The sequence below is a fragment of the Tyto alba genome, unplaced genomic scaffold, assembly GCF_018691265.1.
Source record: "Tyto alba isolate M040663 unplaced genomic scaffold, T.alba_DEE_v4.0 Super-Scaffold_6, whole genome shotgun sequence".
NCBI classification, from domain to species: Eukaryota; Metazoa; Chordata; class Aves; order Strigiformes; family Tytonidae; genus Tyto; species Tyto alba.
In genome coordinates, this window is record NW_024881327.1 from 43,963,840 (window position 1) to 43,979,693 (window position 15,854).

The 15,854-nt window shown below is 42.8% G+C and overlaps 1 protein-coding gene across 16 annotated transcripts in view; it reads right to left on the bottom strand.

Moving 5' to 3' along the window:
• ABLIM2 (actin binding LIM protein family member 2) overlaps positions 1-13,052 on the bottom strand; it is a 145,317-nt gene extending 132,265 nt beyond the window's left edge. For 6 of the 16 annotated variants that reach the window (XM_042808164.1, XM_042808153.1, XM_042808162.1 and 3 more), the window contains exon 1: positions 12,696-13,050. In XM_042808164.1, coding sequence (XP_042664098.1) covers positions 12,696-12,711 — 16 coding nt within the window. In that variant the 5' untranslated portion in view covers positions 12,712-13,050. Of the gene's footprint in view, positions 1-12,695 lie in introns of all 16 variants that reach the window. The other 10 variants (XM_042808158.1, XM_042808154.1, XM_042808151.1 and 7 more) reach the window with 4 other exon arrangements.
• Between the last annotated feature and the right edge of the window lie 2,802 nt (positions 13,053-15,854).

The following is a 15,854-nucleotide window of genomic DNA, read 5'->3' on the forward strand; positions in this document are numbered from 1 at the left end:
ATGTTGCAGAGTCTTATTAGCTTGACGAATTAAAAGCATGTCTTAGTAAAATTAATCCCCTTGCATGTAGCTGCACTGCTTTGATAACTCAGCAGCCCTAGCATTAGCACTTCTGGTTTCTTGAGACTCTCTGGGCACACATAAGGCAAATTTAACCAGAGCCTTACCCTGATGCTCTGCCATGGCACATTTCATCAGTGTCTTCATGTCAACAGCTCTGAAAATAACCCTCATGAATTTCCTACAATAAACTACAAAATTGAACAAATTTTGGAGTACACTTTTCAAAATATAGCTTCTGAAATAAACTCTGTGTGGTTTGAAACTCAGTTAAAGCCCGTTATTGTACAATATTGAGGATTTCCTGCAAAGAAACACCTGTCAGCATTTTTCTTTACACCAAGCCCATTCAACTTGATGGTGGTCAGATGACCACTCTTCACCAACAAGACTGCAATGACCCATGTGCATGACACAGGCAGGCACAACTCATCAGAAAAAGGCTTCAAACACAAAAGCTGAAAAGAGCTTGTTCAGCATCTCAGCTCGTTATAGCCACCCTGTGCAGGTGCTGTGCTGGTCCCCAGTGGACAACCCCTGGTCTGACCTGTCTGCTACATGTCTTATTCGAATGGTTCTTGTTATGCAGATGCTCTTTCCACCAGCATTAAATTATCCTAGAATGGTTTGCACTGGAAGAGAACTTGAAGATCATCTAGTTCCACCCCCCTGCCACGGGCAGGGACACCTTCCACCAGACCAGGTTTCTCCCAGCCCCGTCCAACCTGGCCTTGAACCCTTCCAGGGAGGGGGCAGCCACAGCTGCTCTGGGTACCCTGTGTCTCACCGCTCATAAGGAAGAAATTCTTCACTATGAATCTAACTTAAATCTACCCACTTTCAGTTTAAAACTGTTACCCCTTGTCCTATCCCAACGCTCTCTGATCAAGAGTCCCTCCCCACTTTTCCCGTAGCCCCCTTTCAGTACTGGAAGGCCACTATAAGGTCTCCCTGGAGCTTTCTCTTCTCCAGGCTTAACTACCCCAACTGTTCCATCCTGTCATCATAGAGGAGGTGCTCCAGCCCCAGTAGTTACACTCTTATCATGCTAGCAGTTACACACTTCTGAAATGATGAAATGATCAAAACCTGATGACAAACACATGAATATATGCACTTGATGCTGCCATATACAGAGCATTAGGGGACAATCAGTGCAGTGTACTTTGGTCAGATCTTTCTTAAGATGAACTTGGTTGTTTTGATGTCTTTTGAGCAGAAGTGCTATATGTGGCTTGGAGTAGGTCCACTTTATCTAGACAAATGTACCCAGTAAATAAGCTTGACTCAATACAAGCCCTCAGGACTGAAATAATCCTCACTCAATTAACTAAGCTTTCAGGTCACTGGGGGATACAAAAGCTGACATGCGTTATCAATCTGATCTGTAACGGATCACAAATATTTTCCAAATTACCTATTGTATTTATGTGCTCATGACTAATGAAAGCTGCAGAAATTGAAAAATTGGAAAGTTGCCTCCATCCCCAGCTTCCGTACTGGGCTGGGAAAGGGAGATGGGTGAGCAAAGAGAAAAGCAGGGGCTTTTCCACTTTTTTGTATGTACCTGTAACACTGGCCTTTGGGGAAATATTAACTTAAGCCTGCCTCTACAGGAAAGAGCTGCATGTTATCTCTTTGCCACATTACGTCACCTTTAAAGAACTTTAAATAACTGGCAAGTGACAGTGGCAGCTGCTGGCTGGGGTCTGCTGGGACAGTCGTCACTATGGGCTGCACAGATTCCTTGGTGGGGCTGCACGCTTGCAGCTCGGGTGCCAGTACATGCAGCCTTTTCCTACCATGTAAAAATAAAAAAACATCTTCCAGGGTTAGGTTCTTGTGCGATTCTTTTTTTTTTTTTTTTTTTTTTTTTAATGTATTGTACATGTGCAGTTTTATCTGAACAGTGACATCAGTTGCAACCTTGATTTCTTTTTGGAATAAAATCTCCTCATGGATATGATCCAGAGAGAAATTAAAAACAAGGTGGGGGAATACTTAGGCTTCCTGGAGCATGGAGTTAACAGCAGGAAACTGGCTTTGCTGCAGTTGGCTTTTACAAGCCCAACTCTTCCTTCCTACCTTGAGACACTGTACAAGCTAAGGACCAGATATTACTTTTCAAAACTTAGTGGAAGATGGCAAACAAATTAAGCTTTCATTTTCCTTCCTTCTGTAGACAAATGTCAACCACTCATGCCAATGCCAAAAATAATCTAAAATGCATTAAGTCTTATACATGTGAAGTCAGAGTAACCTAACAGACGCAACATTTCTTTCAGACTTTGGTATTTCATATTCTTTTCCTCTTGACTCATCCTACCAAACGTCTTCTCAGTTCTCCTGTGTTTACAAGCAAACTCCCTTCTCTTGTGTAAGCTTCGCAGTCAATTGACCAAAAATACCAATAAAAAGCTAAATACATTTACAAAAAATACACAGCACCAACAGTACCATAATAAAATTCTACCAGAAAGAAACCCTGACGTCAAAGAACATAAATGTGAAGAGTGATACATCCTACCAAAAAAGGAAGGAGTTCCTACAAAATATGGCCAAGTTTTCCTAAAGAGATGATATTATCTTTCAGCTTGGGAATAAAAATAGTACAGCTATTTAAATAATACATAAAGCCAGAGATAGCATCCTGTCCCATAAGTTTACAAACAACACAAACTGCAATCAGACACAATATAGGGAATATTAATATAACAGCAATTACCCTATTAATTACATTATGTGTATTTAGAAGACTTTTCCAATTTTTTATTGCATTAAGAATTTCTTTAAGGCATAACATTTTAGAATATTTACACAGAAGTATGCAACAAAAAGTCTAAAAAGTCTAAAAAGAGACTTTAACTCTGACAGCAAGATGCAGCAGAAGACGTTGCAGCTCAGGGACAAAAAGGAGTGAAGCACGTAGGGCGGCTTGTTTACAGGTCAGTACAACGCTCTCCTGGATCCAGCTCTTACTGTCCATCCAAAGTCCTCCCCCTCCCTACTGCCCAAGTGCTATACATAGCTGTCAAGCTGAAATGCCAAATAGCCTGTGACTGATATAGTTTCTTTGGTAACTGTTAATTCTTCATAGTACCATAATATCAATGCAGTGGAAATACTTTCCAGATCATATTTTTTTTTCCATAGCATAATTATAATAATTTCCCTAGAAAATTCATAGAAGCTACCTGTTAAACTTCAGTCCTTTTCCTTCCAGCACAAGAGTCATCACCTGCCTCCCAGATCCACAGCACAGAGTCCCAGGGCAGGCCAAGAGTAGGAAGCTTGCTTTAACGTGCCAATGTTTGCTATTTACCCACTGCTAAAGTCTCTGTAAGCAACACTGGATGCACAACTCATTAAAACACATTCACGAGTTCACTAATGGAAAATAGGTTCAATTAGAGAAAAAAGAAAAAAAAATTTTATTAAAAAAATATAAACCAGCACAGCATTTCCTAAACAAGCAGAGTGATTAGTACAGAAATGGACTATCAGGAGAAGCAACAGGTTCATTATTTTTTATTCTCTTGAGGGAAGATGACAACTCAGTATTGGGATATGTGAATGAAAACAACCAGTTATAGAGAGTAGCAGAAGTTTAGACGGTTTAGCAACTGAATTTGACCTATAACCTAGACAGTGTCATAAAAATAGTTTAAACAAATAACTAGAATTAAAGATGAATTTCAGAACTAAAATTGGTGAGCTTTTTGATGTCCACAGTGCAAAAAGCTATACTGAAAGCATCCATCACTCTATTAAATACATAATTATTGATCTTAGGAAACACATGTATGAGATCAAAATTACCAGAACTGAAGCTGGGACTGCCTCCAATATATAGCATTCCTATATATTTCCAAAAATATTAAGTACTTTTGTATTTAGAAAGGCTCTAAAAAGTTTATTTTTTTCTAATTCATAACAGGACAGGTAAATCAAGAAAGTATCCAACCAACGTTACAGCAGTTTGACAGCTTTAGCTGAACAGCCAGGCTTCTGCCAACTTACATTCGCAGCTCATGCTGTTTGCTGCTTTCTAAAATAGGCATAACTATGGCACGCTTCTTGATCTATGGAGACCTTATATGCTTCAGAGACAAGATGCAGAAAGCCCAGTCAAACATTTCTTCAGAGCTGGCAGCATCACCCTAATGCCAGTCTCATATTCTTTACAGGACGCAGACCGTGTTGTTCCCATGGAAAATCAGCCTTGACCTTGGAAAAAAGCTCAGGCATATCAAAAATTAAAATTGTAGATCTATGGAAAGAAATGTGAAATGAGTGCCTATCAGTAGTTTTCCTGAAAATACAGCATATCACCTCAGTCCAGAAATATTATTTAACCCCAAAGTTTAGAAATAACAGGAGTTAAAAGGTCTTCAGCACACCCTAAGTTTCAGTCTTAGGTCAAATCCAAGTAATGATACAGACACAAAGCTACAGCAGTGTAACTGGGTAGCTGTATTAAGACATTAAGCTCTCTTAGGATATAAGTAGAAGTTTATTGTTAGGCTGGCTTTCTGCAGATGATGAAATTTAGTCCACGCTACCAAAAATGAGCTAAAATTTGGCATTTGAGACGATGCATCACTTAGCACCATCTTGAAAAACATTCCAGACCAAGAGATGGACACAATTGGCCACTTATTGTTAGTTCTGAGGTCAGGACAATGGGCACAACTGGACACAGGCAACTGGGCCACACAGACGTCTAATCTGAGCTGGTACAGACAGTGTTATGATCTTAAATAATGACAGTAAATGTGGCATACAGCAAACTGAAACACAAATATTTATTACTAAATGTCTTATGGTTTGTATGGACAGAAGCCTTAAAGAAGATACTAGAAAAGCTTTGGTTGTTTTCACAGCTGACAACATATTAAGACAGTCTCCAAGATGCTTGTTATCTTAGTTTTGTACCGTGAAAAGCAGGAGGTATTAGAATAAAGATGTTAAAATTGTTAGATCTAATTCTGTACTAAGGCGCATAAATAAATGCCCTGGTTTCAGAGTGACAAAACACTCTGCAGTGCAGTGATTTCACCCACGGGTGATGGATGTTTAGCAGTTCTCAAAGTCCCAGCAGTGATGGAGAAGCCAGCTGTTCACACCAAACTGTCCGTCCCCGTCAAGGAGGGGCTCTGCAGCTGCACACACATAACCCACAGGAGAGGTATGCATCTTTAGGCAACTGTTCAACAGATCTGTAGTACCTAAACCCTGTTTCTCCACACAGCCTGGTGCAATAAAGCTTACAAGTGTTCATACATAAAGCTGACCCTAGTTTTTCTCCAGTTTTCCAAGGCAGGAATGAGCCATCAAAACATGTCCAGGAAGACTGGTTGGTAAATGACTACACAAAACATTCAAGAATAATCTGCCCATAGATCCCTGTAGCAGCTCAACAGGAGCTCTGCAGTCACACTTAAGTATGGCTTCAGATACCCACTAAAAATTTTGGACCAGATGCCCAGAGGTCCAGCTCATAGCAGGGCAATCATCAAAGTTAGGTCAGGTTGCTCAAGCATTTGCCAACCAAATTTTGAAAATCTCCGAGGCTGGAGATTTCACAGCCTCTCCAGGCACCCTCCTCCAGGGTTCAGACACTCTCATTGTAATTTTTTTTCTCCTTACAACCAGTGGGAATTTCCCTAGCTACACACTTCCTGATTACTGCTTCTTGCCCTTTTCCCGTGCACCTGTGAGAGGAGCTTGGCTCCATCTTCCCTCTGCCCACCCACTGTGTGGTTGAAAAACAAAATTAAATTCCCCTTGCCCTTCTCTTCTCCAGGTGGAACAAAAGCAGACCTCTCCACCTCTCCTTGCACACCACCCAACTTGAGGGATGCACACAGCAGCTCCTCTCATCACCCTCGCTGCATGAACCCTGGGAGGATTTGGGGCTGGACTCTCTTGACTTTGGTGGGAATGCTGTACCTGAGCATACACTATTAGTCATGGAGAGCTTCAAGACAGCATTCAAACCAATGCTGCTCTCTTATCACCAGTATTTACCTACTGCCTGCAGTCGCACACACTTCTGTCACTGCTCCAAAGCCAACGGCAAAGCACGGGGTTTAATTTAGTCTGAGCAGGGCAGAAGCCACTGAGGACACCAAGGGTCAGACCACAAGCAGAAATCCTACAATTGGCACTCTTGGAGCCTTATAGCCAGGTTAACAGATAACAGAACAGAGAGCATGTGTGAGAGACCCAGGGGTGAGGCGTTGGAGTCGTTGCCAGACACTCGCTACAACTCGCGGTGCAGACATACACAGCCCCAGCTGTTCCTGACTGCCTCGTGTCCCAGTTATGGGATTTGGCTGCAAATCCTTTTTCATTCCCATCTTCCTGTCATCAAGGGTAATAGTAGCAATACGGCCCATTTCTATGGTTTCCTTTGGTCTCTGTGCCCTACCCAATTATATATGCAAACTTAAAGATCAGATCTTCTGTATCCATGTTGCAATTACAAGTGTAACCCAGTGATTGCTTTAGTGCTGCTGGTATCACAAAGACAAACACCGGAGCAAGGAAAACCCTACAAGGCTCTGTAAAGCCCAACTTATCATCCGAACTCTATCAAAAATCCTCAGCAGTCTGTTACAAGGTAAGGAACAGAATTATTTGTTTGACTTGCAGATCCCAGCTAAGTTTGCACTACTGAGAAACAGGAAAAGAGGTAAGGAATTTGTAAACATAGCAAAGCAAATGAAAGTAACTGAGATGAAAATAAAGATGAAACTGTAAAAATATTTTTCATGACTTCTAGAGCATTCACATCCTTTTAAACAGCAGTATTTGCAGCAATTTGAGATCTATAAATGTACCTCAGCAAACTCTCTTGACAGAGGTAAAAATAAGTAAGCAAAAACCAAAGTGGTCTGTGATCAAGAACTCTCCAAATTAATCATTGCATATAAGGTTGCCTATTCATTTACTCCCACTTAGTGCTGCTCAGCAGAGAAGATGCCAGTATACATTTAGACATCAACTAGTAAACTGCCTTATGTGCTACTTCTGAAATTCCCTTTTATCCATGAATCCTCAAGTCACATACCTGTCAGGGGAAGGAGGTATATGACCTGTTTTCTAAAGTGACAAAAGCAATTGCACGACAGGTTCTGTGGCTTCTTCATATGATATGTAACAAACTTTAACTCCTTCTACTTCACCGAGGATTTCAACATATGAACAGTGTCACAGGGATTCAATTTTTCTTTGCCGTCCTCTGAAACAGACTTGAAGGAACACAACTACGGTATGCTTAGTGGTCCATATTTATACTATATCCAGTTATTTCACTCCACAAACCAGTACGGGTGAGGAATTTTACTTTTTTTTTTTTTTTTTCCCCCTGAAGCTCAAATGAACTTGGTGAAAGGGAAGCGGAAGAACATGAGACAATCACATTTCATCCTCTTCTGAACTATCAGAGAGTACCTCACTCTAGAAATTAAATGATACAAGAGATACTTGAAAACTTCCAAGGAACTGGATGCTGTATTAGTGAGAACCTACCGTGCAGTAACAACTGAGATACCACATTTGTTCCTTGTATCCACCATGAGGAGCAACTGCAGTCTGCTACTCTTTTACAATGATAGTATTACTTAAATCTACAAATAATGGTTTCTAGATAGCAAAAATAAAAAAAAAAAAAAATCTGTATTACAAGAACAATAAAGTCTTTTTAAAATACCACTAGTGATACCTTGCAATTCAGGAATGTTTATTTTTCATGGCCGATTACATTTAGACTTTGTTTTCCTTCAACTACAGGTCAAACAACTTGTCCTATAGGATCAAGAGAATCTCCAAAATAGAGTTATTGATCAATCTGACTAATGCCAGTAGAAGAATGATTTGCTTTTACAGAGAAAGGGAGAAGAACAGCTCCTAAAGCAGACAGAAATATTCACTGAATGGAGTTTATATTCCCGTCACATTCCTTTTCTGAAATGGAAAAATAAATAACCATGCTCTGTGCAAAACAATACTCCATCTAGATTTCAGAGCACAAACATTAACTAATAAGCTGTGAAAAAAAACATTCCAACATTTCAGATGGTAACAGTTAAGGACCTTGACACACTGCTAATGGATCTTGACATGGGGAATAATCTAAATTCAGAAATATTTGCCTTAAGGTTATATTTAAGGATGCAGACAGCAAGCCAGAAAATTGTCCAATAATCTCAAAGGCCCATCTGCTGCCCTGCATCTAACGCTGGGCTTGTGCAGAGTCAAAGCTCTGCTGGCTGGGCCCTCTCTCATCTGGGCACTCACAGAGCTCTGCTTTCAAAAGCCCCAAGCAGCACATCCCATCTCCACAAAAAATGTGTTTTATTAATTATTATGAGTGCTGGATGCTTCATTTGAGAACCCATGGTCCAAAGGCGAGATAATGGCACCAGCAATCCCCTAGGAGGACTGGAAAATGCAGCAATGAGCTTAAAAATTAACAACAGTAAAGACAGATGTTTCCACTGTGAAAGCCTGAGTTTGTGCAGTGTAGAGGGGGAAAGATTTGTAAAATTAGGGAAAACTAAAACCAGAGGTTCCTCACTTCTCCTTAAATGTTGGCCAGCTCACTGCATAGAAGAAGGCAAGAGAGGGAATAGGTTACTTCAGTAGGCATGCTTTGATTAATCTTTCACTTCTCTTTATATTTCTTAGCTCTCTATGTTTTTATGACAAAGTTGATTATTGGTCACGAAGTACATAAGCCATTGTCCTCAGAAGCAAAACTGAAAGTATACTGACTTTAACACTGTACTGAAATGACAGTCAGATGTATACACAGCCACAGAGGATACTCATTACTGTAGGGATGCTGCACTGCAAAAAGGCAACTTGGTAAGAAATAGATCTTGCTCACAAAGTCAAACGTCTGGGTGTTTAAAGCAGAACTAGCCACCTTTCCAGAGATCTGCTGCAGCGCTGGGGCAGCACATGAAGGCCCATCACCTGATAATCTCTTCTGAACTATTTCATCCTCTCGTAACTGTGCTGTATACTCTTACAATCCAAGAACAGGATGCCATTTACCAGATGTCATACACTGAGCTGAAATCCTTTTCTGAAGAGCTGTAAAGAAGAATCTTCAGCAAAAAACCTTAAAGAATCCTAAGATATGGCTTCATATTTTTTTACAATATAATAAATCATATACAGTTTATGCAATTCAACTTCAGAGGAAGAAAATACCATCAGGAAATAGGTGTCATTGCTTTCTGTTTAATTACAAAACTTGGAGGATTCCATGTTATAATCTGCACACATTTATTACTTGGAGAACTCCAAAGCAAGTCGACCTCTTGCTGCTCCTATCTAGTAATTCAAGGCTCTTTTCAACCAGTGCTCAAAAGGAAGGGCTGAAAGTAAAACACTGTATCTAACTATAAAATATACTACTGTCCGAAACAGTCAGACTGTTGTCTCCAAAGATGATTCCTATCGGCATATTTGCATGATAACTTTGAAATGGAATTAAGCATCTCCCAAGCAGAGCAGGACCCTGTCTGACCAACCTGCGTAACCTCTTTTGTAACCAGAATCACTATGTTCCTGCTCCATTTGGGCTGTGACACTCCCGTTAGCTGTTCTCTGATCCACACAAACTTTTCCTCTAGTATAATAAAGACTAAATAGTCATGTGAATTTGTGTCATGACATTTAATTTAATCTAATATAAGATAATTCATCTAGTATGTAATTAGCTCTGCAATTCCTTTTTTTACACTTAAATAATAGACACCATGGTACCCTATTTCTGGGAATTGACGTGAACCTAATTTTCTCAATCTCAAATTTTTAACCTGCTCTGTTCTTCTTTCTATGATTTCAGTATGCCAAAGAACTGAAATATTAGACTGATATTGTATTATAATCTCTTATAATATTCAATTATAATATTATAAACCCTTAATAGTACATATAAAATCCTAAAATCACAGCCATGCCATGTAAATCTTTTAGGTATAAAAAGCAGTGAATGGGGTCTTTCTTAGAAGTAGTTTCAGCCAAGATCAATGGTAAGTATATGGAAGGCAGCTGAGGAAAATAACATGTGGAAAAATCTAATTACAACATATATAATAACACATTTGAGCTGTGTTTCACTATGCCACATGATCATATGCTTTCTAGATTTTAAATTATAGAATCAGTCTGCAGTCCATTAATACAGGATGATGGTTCAAAGTATGTCTTATTGAGCCACTTGAAATTATATTACCTGTATCTATATATTACAAACTAAATCATGTTTACCAAATATAAGCATTTCTATATCTAAAGCCAAATCTTATGGTTAAAATGGTAAAGCAGGGTTGCAGAGTTGCCTAAAACCCTCTTGATACAGATAACTAATGATGTGTTGCATTGGCACAAGATGGGACAGACTGAGCCAATGTTTCTGGAGCAACAAGCACAGATCCACAACAGTTTGCTTCATCTCAGGAGTAACAGGAAGAGCAGGGATTTCTCCTGGATTACCAAAACAGTGCAGCAATGTCCTGAACCTTATGCGAGGCTGATTTTAATACCAGATTGCACCCTTATTTTCTTTGCAGAACCAGAAACATCTTTCTGTTACAGTAAACAACAACTTTGAATTACAGCCTCTCCATAGTAATTTTGGTGGAAATCTTTTGGAAACAGTGATTTTAGTCAAAGTGTGGCATTAAATTTGCTGTACAATACTTGCCCCATTGACGTTAATGGAAAATTTCCATCGATTTTGCAGAGTAGATGTGGGCTCCTGACATTTAATTTATCATGAAAATTGATTGTAAATTGTTTACATCGTCCACATAGACATACAAAATCAAAATTTGGAGACATCAAAGCTAAAGCTATACTTAAACCCAGTACTCCCAAAACTGCCAGTTATACTTTCAAATGACAGCTAAGAACTCTCAGGGGTTTTTTCCACTGTCTTTTTTCCCAGGATGTTATTTTTATCTTGGCACCGTTCATTTTTGCTATTTCATTTACACCATGTTTGGTGCAATTACTGAGATAGAACTGTGTCAGGTCTCCTCTGCACTACACTGTTACCCACTAACTTTTCTACTGAGTTTATAATTTTACAATCTATTTAATTGTCATTTTAAATATTACAGAGATGCAACTTTGTTCTTAAATACTCACTCTGCCAGCATCCATTCTACCGCTACAGAATTGAAATGTTTCACAGTATTTCTCATTCTTCAGTTAGAAATTACAGACAAGTAACTGAGGATAGAATTCTGAGCTGGAGTGTAATCATCCCCAATGCAGATGTCACCATCTGCATTAACCATCTCGACTCCCTTTAGAAACAGGGAACAGGCTCAGGATTTCCTGCACACGGTTCAATTCGCCCCAAAACTCTGCTCCCACCTGCACCCCTGGACACTTCCCTGGAGAGGACCGGCAGACTAGCAGGGCACGTTTCATCCACAGCCGGCATGGGAACATGGATGACTGGCACACATGGAAATATTTACACTTCAACAGACATGAGAAAATGCCAAACTAGGTTTATAGCTGCAGTCTCTGGCAGGTACCCGACCCCAGGTCTTGCCCTGTTCTAACCGGGAGCTCGTTTTCCTCTTTGTTTGCACCAGGCTCTCATTTGGCTCGCTGTGAGGATGTGATATGATTAAGCATGTTGACATACAGTCACCACGTAATTGTAGTTATTCAATGTCTCCCTGTTGTTGTGGGAGAGGGTATATTTAGCAGCTACAGTTACCCTCAGAAACGAAACACACAATCAACTCTCAAGGCTTCCCCCTTCCCCTAAGCACAACCCTGTATTTTCCTTAAAGACTGTAATATTTTGCCATCAGCTGTGCTCTGAAGTAACCACCCCCCCACTGCCACACAACGTAGATGGATGCCAAATCGCTGGAAAACACAATTTCAAGTCAGTTCTCAAATTTTGCACGTATCACTGGATAAATTAGTTTTGTATTGCCTTGGGCAACTGGATCCCTCCGGGTGGCAATGCCAGATAGGGCTCCCTGAAACCACCTTCTCCATCAATCACCACGGTATCTCGGCCAGCTGAAAAGGCCGGGATTTTAACCCAAATATCCCCGTCTGAGGAGCCGCGTACTCCCACCCCCGGGACAGCAGCCTGCCAGCCGCCCTCACCCACATGTCGGCGGCGGGGCCGGGGCGAGACGCTCCCCCCGCCCCGAGCCGCGCCGTGCGGTACCGGCCGCGGGGTGCCCGGCCGCGGGGTGCCCGGCTCCGGGGTGCCCGGCCGCGGGGTGCCCGGCTCCGGGGTGCCCGGCCCCGGGGCTGCGGGCGGTGCCCCCACCGGCCCCACGCAGGGTCCCGGCGCCCCGGCACGGCGGCGGCAGCCGCAGCATCTCCCGCTCGGCAGCGCCCGCGGCTGCGGCAGCTCCCCCCGAGATACGCACACATACATAGGCACGTATTTTCTGGTTGGGTTTGGGGTTTTTTTTTTTGTTGCTTTTTTTTTTTTTTTTTTTTTTTTTTTAGGTTAGCAATGTTCAGCCCGCACCCCGCTGAGCAGCCGCACCGCGACGTGACAGCGCCGACCTCCCCTTCCAAAATACCAAAGGGGGCTCTGCTACCCCCGCATTCCCCCCCCCGCCTACCTGTGCCGGTGCTCATGGCGCGCAGGAGGGGCCGCGCCCGCCGCCGCTCCCGTCTCCGCGTCCGTCTCCGCGCCCCGCGGGCGGCACCGTCTCCGCGCTCCGCCCCCGCCCGCAGGTACCGCGCACCCCCGGCCCCGCCGGCGCGGCGGGCACCTTGGGAAGTGTAGGCAGCTCCGCACCGCCCCGCGCAGCCGCCCGCGGACTACATCCCCCTCCGTGCCTTGCTGCGGCTGCGGCGGGGGGAGCTCCGGCCCCGCCGGTTCTGCGGGCGGAGCGGCCGCGGCTTCCCCGCCGGCTCCGGGGAGCCGCAGCCCCTCACCTGCCCGCCCGCCAGCTCCCCCTCCAGCCCCTCTGTGCTCCGTGGGCGAGGGCTTCCCCTGCGTTTCCCAGCCCTACTCGTGCTCGGTTTGTCTGATGCCCGAGCAAAGCGTGTTGGTGCACAGGTGCTTTAGCACGTCCCCAAAGCGCCTAGGGAATGACGATGAGGATGCTTGCCTTGCTCCTCGGCTCCGCGCAGCGCTGCACCGCACAGCTATTTGGCAGCGAGTCTGGTTGTTCAGGAGGTGAAGGCAGTGCTTTCTGGAGCAGGTGAACCCTCACTGATCCTTCCTATTTGAAAGTACAAAGACACACAATGTTTTATTGGAGCCAGCTTTTTCCGTATTTCATCAATCTGAAAATCTACTATAGTTCTGGAAGAATTTGTTTGTTAAAGAAAACGTCTGTTTCAACAAACCCAGAAGGAGCCAGCCATGCTTACATAAGCATGTTGTATTGCACAGCTCCTCTGATGCTGAGTCCTGGCTGGGTTCAGGGCAGCTGGGAGTTACAGTAACAGCATGAGGAAACAGGGCTGTGAAGACTTGCTTTGCATTTATAACAGCGTGCTGATCGTACTCTTTCCCGCCGGCAGTTCTCTAAAAGTTAAAACTTAACTAATAGTTGTAACCATAAAAACCTACACAACTCTCCCATCCTACACCAGTAACTGAGGCGGGATGAGCTCTGCAGCAGCGCTTACGTGTCGTGATCTGAATCGCGATCCTCAGCTCTGTGTCAGTACAGCAGTACAGGATGGCTCCTGTGTCGTTCAACCGATGTGCACTGAGAACACCTGGAGATAATCCCTGCCTTTGGGAAGAATGTGGAGAGCAGCCACACAGGATCAGACAATCCAACCCATTTTCCATTTCTGACAGTCACCAGCAGTGGATAGCTGAGGGAACTTCCAGAGCCAGATCTGTGCTCTTTCTATTGAAGCACCTTCCATGGATTTTCTTGCATTATTTTGTCCAGTTGTTGTTTGAACCCATGCATGCCTCAAACAACTACAGCATCCTGTGCAAGGGATTTCACAGCTGCACTATGTGTAATGCAAACAGCTACCTGCTTTTGTTTCAGTCCTGCTATTTGCTTTCTTTATTTGATGCCCGCTCCTTCTTGTAGTAAAAGAGATAGCAAACATATCACTCCCTATTCACTTTGTGTCACTCATGAATTTATACTGCTCTATCAGACTCCACCCTTCCCTCCTACTCTACTTAGTCATTCCTTAAATCTGGCAACTTGTAACTTCAGTACCACACTGCTATCTGTCAGTTTCTGTCATTTGTTTTGGAGTTGCACCATTGATTGCTTAACATCATGTTTTGCTCAGCACTTTTATTACCTGTTTCCCATCCTGCAATCTTCTACCACCTGTTTTCCATTGGAAGCTCTCCTGAGCTGCCCAGCTGTGCTGAAGCATGCCAGCTGAGTTGCAGTTGGCCTTGTAGAACTTCATTAAGATGCCTATAATGCATGAATATCCATGTGTGTATGTATGTAACATATCGCACCAGTAGAAATGTGTTGAGCATCTCAGTTGTGGCTATGAAGCAGCACCCATCTTGCCAGTTCTCCGTTCATGCCAATGACATCTGGCTTCCAGCATCACTGCAATTTATGCTTTTAATCATGAACTATCTTTGAATATAATAACCATCGTGAGTTCAAGGCAGTCTTTGAGTGATTCTAGTAAGTGTGTGGCTATGCAGAAGTGTTACTTTAAAAGACAAATTAGACATAACTTGTACTGAAGGTGGTAGGCATGCAATCCATATTGGATTTAATGAAGAGGAAACTGCCTTGGGCTTTAAGGCCGCTAAAAGACAGTTTGGCCCTTCTGCTGGGCAGCAGTGCAGAAGGAGACTACATGCTGAAGTCTTTGCTTGTTCACTGCAGTGAGAATCCCAGGCGCACAAGAGGGTTTTGGAAGTTGTCTCTACCAGTCATAGAAACAACTGAAAGGACCAGGTTACTGCACAAATGCTCAAAGTGCCTACATGGTGCCAGACTTCAGGGAACACTGTGAGAAACTGGTCATAGACTTCAAAATTCTCCATGTTTGGGACAATGCCACCTACCACAAGCTTAATTAGGAGACCCCATGACCTGATGAAAAAGTCATGTTCTGCCACCAGTAAGATCCCATTACTCCGACTAATGAACCAGGGAGTAATCACCACATTCAAGGCCTACTGTCTGAAACATTTCTTCTCCAAACTTATCCAGCAGACAACAGGTAAGGAAAAGCCCTGCCTGAATGACTTTTGCAGATAGTTTAATATCATGGATGGCACAGATGACACTAGCATTACCTGGGAAGAGGTCACAATTCAGTGTATGAGTGGCCTACAGCAAAAATAGTTGCCAGAGTTTATTCTGTGTTCTGTGAGATTTGATGTTACCCTTATTCTCCAGAAAGACATTGCCTCTTTTGCTAAAGAAGTTGGCTTTGAAAGGATTGATAGCAAAACTGTGGTGGAATTGTTGGCTTCACAGTCAAAGTGAAACCAACCAGAAAATGTTGGCAAGAAGATTTACACTAAACAATTTAAACCAAGAATCCAGGCTCACAGATGAAACAGGACCATGATCCATCCTGAGAATGGGCAGATACACTCATCAGGGCACTGTAAGAGTCAGTCTCATGCTACCAATCCAAATATCAGGCTGGTAGGCATCCACCTCTTTCATTTATAAAAGCAATGAGTTGTCCAACCACTGCACAGAAGGCTCAAAATTCAGCCTCTAAACTGTCAGCACCTTGCACCACTTCTGTCATTACTGGAAACTGAATTGGCACTTGGCAATCCTGATGATCCTGCTTCTTCCTCC